This window comes from Manis javanica, chromosome 1 (genome assembly GCF_040802235.1).
Source record: "Manis javanica isolate MJ-LG chromosome 1, MJ_LKY, whole genome shotgun sequence".
Taxonomy (NCBI): Eukaryota; Metazoa; Chordata; class Mammalia; order Pholidota; family Manidae; genus Manis; species Manis javanica.
Window position 1 is genome coordinate 152,899,494 of NC_133156.1, and position 9,465 is coordinate 152,908,958.

At 43.8% G+C, this 9,465-nt stretch overlaps 1 protein-coding gene across 1 annotated transcript in view; it reads right to left on the bottom strand.

The window, feature by feature from the left end:
- The window catches only part of LIMS1 (LIM zinc finger domain containing 1), a 194,685-nt gene extending 185,800 nt beyond the window's left edge, over positions 1-8,885 (bottom strand). Inside the window, exon 1 of the mRNA XM_037015439.2 lies at positions 8,510-8,885. Within this exon, the coding sequence (XP_036871334.1) occupies positions 8,510-8,541 (32 nt within the window). The 5' untranslated portion in view covers positions 8,542-8,885. The remainder of the gene's footprint in view (positions 1-8,509) is intronic.
- Positions 8,886-9,465: the final 580 nt, after the last annotated feature.

The following is a 9,465-nucleotide window of genomic DNA, read 5'->3' on the forward strand; positions in this document are numbered from 1 at the left end:
TGCTGGGAGTGGTCTGCAGCCCATAATCTGAGAGCATTGCTCTACTTGATTCATGAATTTCTCCTACAACATTACAAAGAAATCAGGCCTCTGTTTGAACACTGCTATAATGGACAAATCTCTATCTCCTGAGAGCTCAAAAAACATTTGACTGGTCCTCATTCTTAAATAAATAACAACAAATCTATAATAACTGGTAACAGATGATCATTACCTCCTTTAAATTTCTAAAAGACTTTTTAAAACTTCTCCTATGGTACTTGTACACAAATAGCTACAAGAGAAAAAATGTGCAATTCCTTATTATAAGTATATGCTCCACAGTACATTACAGTATACAAAATGGATGCACACTGAATTGGAACATATGCCCCCAAATCTGTAAATACCAGTTTAGCATATGTAAGCATAGCCAAGAGTTCAAAATGAAAGTGGAAGAAATGTGTGTGCTGTACACAAGTATAAACACACCAATTTAAGAATTTAATCTTATCCAGTATGCTCTTTAGAAGGTCAAGAAAGAAAAGATTAATTAAGGTTGAAGCAGTAAGAGAAGCCATCTTCAAGACAGAAGAATTTAAGCTGGGCCTTAGAAGTAAGATTTGGTGTCCTCTAACCCCGAGGCAGGAAAAGCTAAGTTCATAAAGGACTGCCATATGCCTGGCAATAAGATGATGTATGCTAAAGAAATACTGGGGAATAAAACTGGACAGGTTGGCTGGACACATGAAGGAAATCCCTGAAGCTTAGAAAAAGCAGCAGCGAGTGTACCCCTTCTTGAGCAGTGAGCTAAGGAGGGAGACACAGGGCCTGCAGGGCACTTCTGTGTGAACCTAGCTCTGTCACTGCTTGTGTGACTTGGTGAGTTCTTAACCTCTTGAGCTCAGCTTCCTCATCTGTAAAATAGGCATGATAACCCTACTTCATAGTGTGGCTGTGAAGGTAAGATTTATTACATAGAGGTTTAACATCTTTAAAGTACTTTCTGTCAAACTAGGTAATTAATAAAAGGTGGTTATTACTAAGACAGTTTTCAAAAGAGTGGCCTGGCAGTGAAATGAATAATCTACAGAGGGATGATTAAACATCATTTAAATTCCTCCCCAGTGTTCCACGGACACTGAGTCTCTGCCATAAGTACATGATACACTGTAGAGCTAAGTTAAACCAAATGTGAAAGCTATCTTGTCTTTCTCAAAGTTTTGTGAGTTTATTTAAACAACGTCACAGACACTAAGCAGAGCCAGCCAGCTCTAAACAAATGAAGGAAATAAAAGGAGACACAGCACTCATTAAATTGTTTTTCTTTGGAAATTTAACTAATTTGATTAAAACAGGCCTTTACTTTCAAAGACAATGATTCAGCAGAAAAGATTGGACATATATATAAATGAGTATAATACAAAACAGAGTTCATACCTACCAAAAAAGAAGTCAAAATGCTTTGGGAGAATGGATACGAGCTCTTAGTCCCTAACTCCCTAGCACACAAGATGGGTTCAATAAATGTTCCTGGGATTCCTTGGACAAGTGGCCATTTTGCCCCAACTGCCAAGAAAATTAAGAAGAAGATAATTTTCCAGCCCAAGAGAACAGCTTCAGCAACAGCACTGCAATGGGAAACCACCAGATGTTTTCGCAAAATGGCAAGTGGGTTTGAGCTGAGAGCGACACAAAGATGGAACCCAGTGGCGGAGGCAGTGGCACAATCACAACCTCAAGTCCCAGGCTCTGGAGAGCAGACAGTCTGACAGCAACAGAAAGTCTTCTTAATATTCTGAAAAGAAGGGTAACGGGACCAAAGTGGTGCTCTAGGACGATTTGGAGCCAGCATGAATGACAGGGTAGTTAAGCTGGAAGACTGTCAAAAGCAGGGACCACGTCTTACTCACCAGCACAGGGCCTCACATGTGAAAACTCTGCTTCACCTACGGCACCAAGAGGAGAGAACACGAACCATGACAGAGGCAGCACCTGCCTACATTTGTAAGGTCCACGTTAGTAAGGCAGAGTCCTTAAAATAAAACTAAACCCAAACACAACTACTCCATTTCCCAGTGAGAAATAACTTTCCATCTGGGAAGTTGGTAGTATTTGTCACTGAACTGAGGCATCAGTAAAGAAGGCTGTCAGACAGCAAGCTCACTAGTAGGGGGATGATTTAACAATGTGGGTAACTATCAAACCACTGTGTTGTATACGTGAAACCAATATAATATTGTATATCAACAATACTTCAGTAAAAAACAAACTTTTTGCCATTATTTTCTCTCTCTCCAAAAAAAAAAAAAATGTACATAAAAAAAGCAGCAGCCTGTCAACACAGGAAGGCATCTCTCAGGCTGTGCTATGTGGGGACAGTAGACATGGGTGTATGAGAGCCTAGGTCTCTGGGGGGGAAGATAACCACAGAACATGAGCCTAGTAATATCATGTCCCCAAGAATGAATTCCACAAAAGGATCCACTTGAAAGACAGTGACATCAACATCTTTGTAGTAAAACATTTAATAATCCATTCAGACATTTCTAGAATTACTTTGTAAATGGGGGTCAGATATACCAAAGTCTCAGCCATTAAGGCATTTATCATATAGATGGAAAGATAAAACATATACGGAACAAACCACAAAATGCAATCTGAGTGAAGTAACTGAACAAACTAGTGTAGAACAACAGCAGAGAGGACCCTACACTACCTTCAAAGTTTGGGCTCTTGTCCTAACCCTACTGTTAACTCCTCTGTGGCCTTGAATAAACCTTTACCTAAGCAACTCCTGACCTATAAAATAAGGAAAGGTTTATAAGACAGGCACAGTCGCAGGGGGGTCATCAGGTGAGAAATTGAGGATCAACAGAGGTGAGGCTTAGAACCTCACACCCCCTGTTTTGAGAGAAATCTTCTGCATCCGTGGATGTATTATTGCCCTTGTCTAGCTTGGATTTAACACATAGTCTACAGGCACACACCTGATCATCTACATTTGCTCTCTTACAACACTAAACTATGTTTTCTACCTTTATCTTACATCTACCTACCACTTCAGCATTTTATTAAAAAAAAAAAATAATAATAATAATAATAAAGGGAAAATGTGGGATTCACATATAAATCAAGTATAAAAATCAAACGAATATTCATATTTGACCTGATTGTTTATAGTTCATGAGTGATCAAAACCGAAAGTTTTTGTGATGACTGCCCTTGTACTGTTCACCATGTACGAACTTATTCATTATGTAAGAATTTGTTCACCGTGTAAGAACTTGTTCGTTATGCTTCAGAAGATTGGAGACTGACGAGAATTAGGCTGGGGGTGGATTAATGATTGTGCATTGAGCATTGACACCCCTATACAGAATTTTATTGTTGTTAACAACCATTTGATCAATAAATATAAGAGATGCCCTCTCAAAAAAAAAATAAGGAAAGGTTTAGTGGACTACTACAGACAACCCATTAAAGTATTCAGTGCATTTCTTTGGTAGATCCTACCTTTTTCACATATGAAGCCATTTTTTAAATGGGAAACAAATTTCTTAGATCTTCTTTGTAGCTGTCTTTTTAGCCTAGGTTAATAGATAAAGCATATACTATAAAAATGCTACCACAAAATCCGTAAAATCTTTACAACAATCTGTACTTCATCACATTTAAATGAAAAATAGCAATTATTTGTTCTACCTCAAATGCTTAAGATACTCATGATTTTACATTCCTGAAGTCTTTCCCAGGCTTAATATTATTATCTCTGTTCACTCGAAAGATAATCAGGACAAGCATGAAAATGAACCCAATAAAGGAGGAGTGAGAAAGAAGAGTATGGATTCAAAAGAAAATTCTAAGGTAGTAACTCAGCAAGAAAGTGGACATAGGGAGTAAAGGAAAGGAAGAACTCAGAGCGACTCTATTAGTGTCATTAATAGACATAATGAAGCCAGAAGTTGTAAGTTTGAGGAGAAGAACCAGGGAGGAAGGAAAAACCAACATCAACAACTACAGATACCAGTAACTGGGCATCTACTAGGTTCTTGGCATGTTAGTTCTTTAAAAATTATTACATGCAAAACATTAAAATAGCAAAACAGAACAAAAAGGTGTACAATAAAAAATTTCCCTCTTGTTCTAGATTCCTAAACTCCTAGATTCCTAGACACCCTCCCCAGGGTTAGCTATGATTAACAATGTCACTTGTATTTCTCAGCAATGTTTATGTTCCTACTTAATCCTCACAACTCTCTGAGATGGTACTACTTTATAAATAAGAAACTGAGCGTGAAAGAGGTTGGCTGGGCAATGTCATAGAGCCATGAAGGGACAGAGCTGGCATCACAAGGGCCCAACCAGCCATGCACACCAAACACTGGCACAGATGTTCCAAGGGGCTGTAGTAACACAAAAGTGGAACCCAGCTGTCCATGAAGGACTTGGTATGCAAATCCATCACATGTATTCTGTGCACTACTGTGCAGCCATTAACACTGAGAATAAAAGTGTAAGGCAGATTCAGAGAGTCCACACAGGCAAAGCTCTAAGATGGCTTAGTAAGTTAAAAAAGCAATTGCCAGAAATGGGGAATTACTGTCCAATGGGCAGAGTTTCAGTGTGGGGTGATGGAAAAGCTCTGGAGATGGATATGTTGACAGCCGCACAGCACATGAATGTACTTGACACCACTGAATGTACACTGATAAATGATCACAACGGTAAATTCTGTTATATATATTTTACCTCAGTACTGAAAATCCTAAAAGAAAAAAGAAAAAAGCAATTGCAGAACAGTGTGACCAGGACTCCATTTTTCTAAATGAGAATGTGGGTGTATACTGGTATCTTCTGTTAATGTTTTTTATCGTTTATGGTACTTTTCCATACCTGACTCTCAGACGTCCTGGTAAGGCTCCCGACTTCTAGGAGTGCCAATACTGAGTCCTGTATCTCCCACCCCAAACACGTTAGTCAGCATTCCAACTCAACTCCTAGCACCCTTTCTCCTCCCTCACACAGAACAGTGGTCAGAGCCTGATTCATCTGTAACTTCTCAACACCTATGTTAAATGTCATTGTGGGCCCATCAAGTTCCAGCATGAAAAAAAAGTTTGCAAGAAAATGCTCCCTCCTCTCCCCACTGAGCTCCAATGCCAAAGCTGGTGAGATGATGCCACATGACACAGGTCAAGCCACTGCTGCTGGAGAAGGGACAGCAAGGGGTACACAGGGTGCTCCTCAATTATCCTAAAATTAAAGTTTTTGGAGACAACATGGAAACAGTCTAGCAGGTTATGCAGACAAGATTCCAGCAGTGGGAAACCACAGCTTTAAGTGTAATTACAAGAAATGTAAAGCTAACAAATGGTTTGAGATGTTTTTCCTTTTATTTAAATGCATCCCTAGCTAAGAATATGACCTCGACTGAGGTTTATCTAAATGATTTTCTGAAGGACAAATTCAACATTATTGAAAATAAAGGAAAGCTCTGCTCTCCGACTACCCCTCTGCTGTAGCTGTGGAAGTTTCTCTGACCCAGTGGGGGGCAGAAAGGCCCTCTCCAGGGGGAGAGGGAAGCTCACTCATTGTACCCACATTTAGCAAGAGAAGGAGTTGTTCAGAAGACGGTCTGAGGGGCTACCACAAAGGAAAAGTATGGGAATTATAAAAAACAAAAACAAAAACAAAAATCAAGACAGCCCAGTCCTGATGGTTTTCTCTACGTTTCTAGGAACAGCCAGAACTGAAGCTATATTTTCTTCTACCAAATTTTCATTCGTTTTCTTAAAAATTAAGAGCTCAGTTTTCTCAGCGTACAAACAAGCACAGAGCACTGCGGTTTTAGGAAGACACTCACCACCAACAACACTGCCCCCAAGTGTTGTTTTTAAGGGCAGAAAATTGCTTTTTCCATACTGGTTCTTCAAGTCTTAGCAAATTCCACTAAAACCTACCCAAACTAGAAAGCACAACCTACAAAAAGCATTCAATACATATTTTTAAAGGTAAACCTTTGTATGCAGTTGACCCTTGAACAACACAGATCTGAACAGCATGGGTCCAATTATACGTGGATTTTTTTTTTCAATAAATACATTGGAAGCGTTTTTGGAGATTTGTGACAGTTGACAAAACATTTTCTTTTCTCTAGCTTACTTTATTTTAAGAATACAGGATATAATACATACAACATACAAAATGTATTTAATCAACTCATCATGTTATTGGTAAGCCTTCTGGTGAACAGTTTATTAGTAGTTAGTTTTTTGGGCGGCAAAAGTTATATGTAAATTTTTGACTGCACAGCAAGGGTTGGGGCGAGGCTGGTGCCCCTAACCCCCATGTTGTCCAAGGGTCAGCTGTATATTCTCTTTTAAACGTACCAAATATCTGCACTCTTCTTATTATTTAGGCTTATGTCTCAAAGTTGGTCTCAAAACCAAAAAGACCTTTTCAACAGATCTGGGAGATCAAAATGATCTTCATAGTAATGCTAAGTTCCTAGAGCCTCTGGCACTGTATCGACTCTCTCACTGAGTGCAGAAGCAGTGGTGGGCACAGCTGCGGCCTCTTAGCACTCAGCAAGACAGTGGCAGTCAACCAATTCCTCAACTCCATGTACTTGCAGGGAAAGAACACCATCTTCTCTTTAAGTGTCCATGATGAAAATAGTACAGTCACTCTGGAAAAGTCCATCCGTTTCTTAGAAAGCTAAATACGGAGTTTTACGCACCTACACTTGTGATAAAATTACAGAATACACAGACACAGACACACACACACACACACACACACACAGGACTACAACTAACAGTGGGGAAATCCGAATGAATTGATGGATTGTATTATAGTCAACATCGTGGCTGCAACAGTATACTACAATTTTGCAAAATGGTATCATAGGGGAAACTGGGCAAAGGATACACTGGGTCCCTTTTATTATTTCTTACAACTACATGTGAACTATAATTATAATTATGTCAATAAAAATTTCAACTAGTGACTATAAATCCATACTCACAGCAGCATTATTCACAACAGCTAAAACATGGAAGCAACCGAAGTGCCCATCAAAGGATAAACAAAACAAAATGAATGGTATATACAAACATTCAGCCTTAAAAAAGGAAAGAGTTCTGGAGATGATGGATGGTGGTGATGGGCCCACAACAGTGTGAACGTACCTAACAGAAAAAAACAAACAAACATGGAAGGGATTACTAATGAAAAATTCAGGATGAGAAGGGGATGGGATTAAGATCAGGGAGGGGCTCGAGGTAAAGGAAACTGTTGCATCTTACACTGTGTATTCACTCTATCATTATTCTTTGTCATACATATTTTAAATTTTGTATCGACTTAATATTCCATAAACTTTTAAAAAGAAAAATGTCTTTGATCAAGCAGTACAAATTATGAATGTTATTAACTCTTGACCCTTGACCTTTCTGTTGCAGGTGATGGAGAAGGAGGGACGAGAAGGCACTTCCGCATGGCAGGGCAGATGGCTGTCTGGAGTATAAGCATGTGTGAGACTAGGTGATGAGCTGAATCAAATGCTTTTTCACGGTATACCATTTTTACCGAAAAGATATAACCTGCAAACTATGTTTTCTAGACCTGTATTTGGTAGGCATTTCTTGAAACAGAACAAAGCGATTCTATCACTTTGAGACAGCAGTTTTCTGCCAGTAATAAAATAAGGCTTTCAAATGAAAATTAGAACACTGGAAAACCTGTAGCCACCCTTTGAGTTCGACAGCTTCTCAATATTTAAAGACTTTTCCAATGAAATCGGTGGTGGTATTAAACAGAATTTAGCGATCCTGTGTTAAGAAACGTGTCAGCCCTCGGAAGAGCCGGCTAACTCTATTTCTCCAACGACAAACATACAGACAGCACAGTGGGTAACAAGTCCATTCAAACTGCAAGACAGACCAAGGAATTTAATGTCAGAGTGTAGGAAGTTCACTGGTGAGACTGCAGATTCCACGTCCGAACCAATCTTTTATAAACCACCACTCACCCTAGTTTTCGTATAGTAACAAAGAAAATCCCCAACTACGTGAAAAAGCTATTAAAATACTCCTCCTTCTCCCAGAACATCTCTGTATAAAACCGGATTATTCTCTTACAGTTCAATCCAGACATTGCAACAGATATTTAGGAAAATCGCAGAGCACTTAGGAAAATCCAGCTGTCTAGTACGACGGCCCAACAGTTTAGAGGTTTGCAAAGGATAAGAGGCCGCCACTCGGCGCTGACTCTAAAATGGGCGCTAACACCGGGCGTCCGGGACGCTGCTCCGCGAGTCCCCGCTGCGAGGACACGGCTGCCGCCCAGCGCACGGCCCGGGACACCGGACACGTCCCAGCGACACCCCTCGGGCGGCCTCCGGGGACGTGCGCACGCCTCCCGGACGTCCGGCCGGGGGGCGGGAAAGGCGCCCGAGGCCGGGCGGCAGGGGCCGCCGGCGTGGCGCGGGGTGCGGGGCGGGCGCCGGGGCCAGCGCGGCCCGTACCTGTTGGTCATTCCTGCCGCCACGCCCAGCATCTCTCCGCAGTCTGCCGCCGTGGCTGGCCCCTCGCCGCTGCGCCACTCCGGCCGCGTCCGCCGCCCTCGCCGCTCGGCCGCTGCGCGCTGGCGGGCGGGTCGCCAGCAGGAAGGGGGGGGACGAGGGGCGGGGCAGCGCCGCCGTCTCGGGCCCAGGACCACGGAAGGGCGGTGCTGGCTGTGCCGGGCGCGGGCGCACGCGGAGGGCGGGGCGGCGCGGGAGGACACCGGACCGTCCTCGGCCCCGCCTCCGGCCGCCTCAACCCCTCCAGTCCTTAGCTCCGTAGGGACCCTGGCCTGGTCGCGCTCTCCTCCTGCCGACCGCGGCCCCGCCTCCACCTCGATCTACGCCAGTCCTCGGTTCCGCCCCTGTGGGTCTACAGCTCCGCCCCGCCTAGAGTATGCCTTAGGCCCCGCCCATGCCCCGCCCGGTCTGGCCCGCCCACGCACGCCCGGCGGGTGGGCGCGAAGGCCCAGCGGTGAGGCGAGGTACCCGAGCTCGCTCGCGGCAGGTCTTCAGACCTGGACCGGCCCGCGCTCGGGGGTGACGGCGTCGATGTGCCCCTGGACGGCCTGGCCGCCGGCCGCCGGCTCTGGAGAGCACGGGGGAGGAGACGCCGCAAGCAGGCGGGCCCACCCCGCAGGCGCCCGGGGTCACTGTCGCAGAGGCCCCCTCCGGGCCCAGCGCGGGAGCCGGCTCGTCCCGAGCTGGCAGACCCCGCCATCAGTTAGAACAGGGTAGGCCCCGCAGCGTTGAGTCCACACCGCTTCCGTTCTCACTTGCCCCTTCCCTTCACCAAACCCTGGTGTCTGCGAGGACCTCACACTGCTGTTCACACGGGCGTAAGGATCTCGCCGACGTCTGGTTTTGTAACTGCGCCTACTTTGTCATTACAGATAAAAACCTCTGTCTCCCGCCAGTCC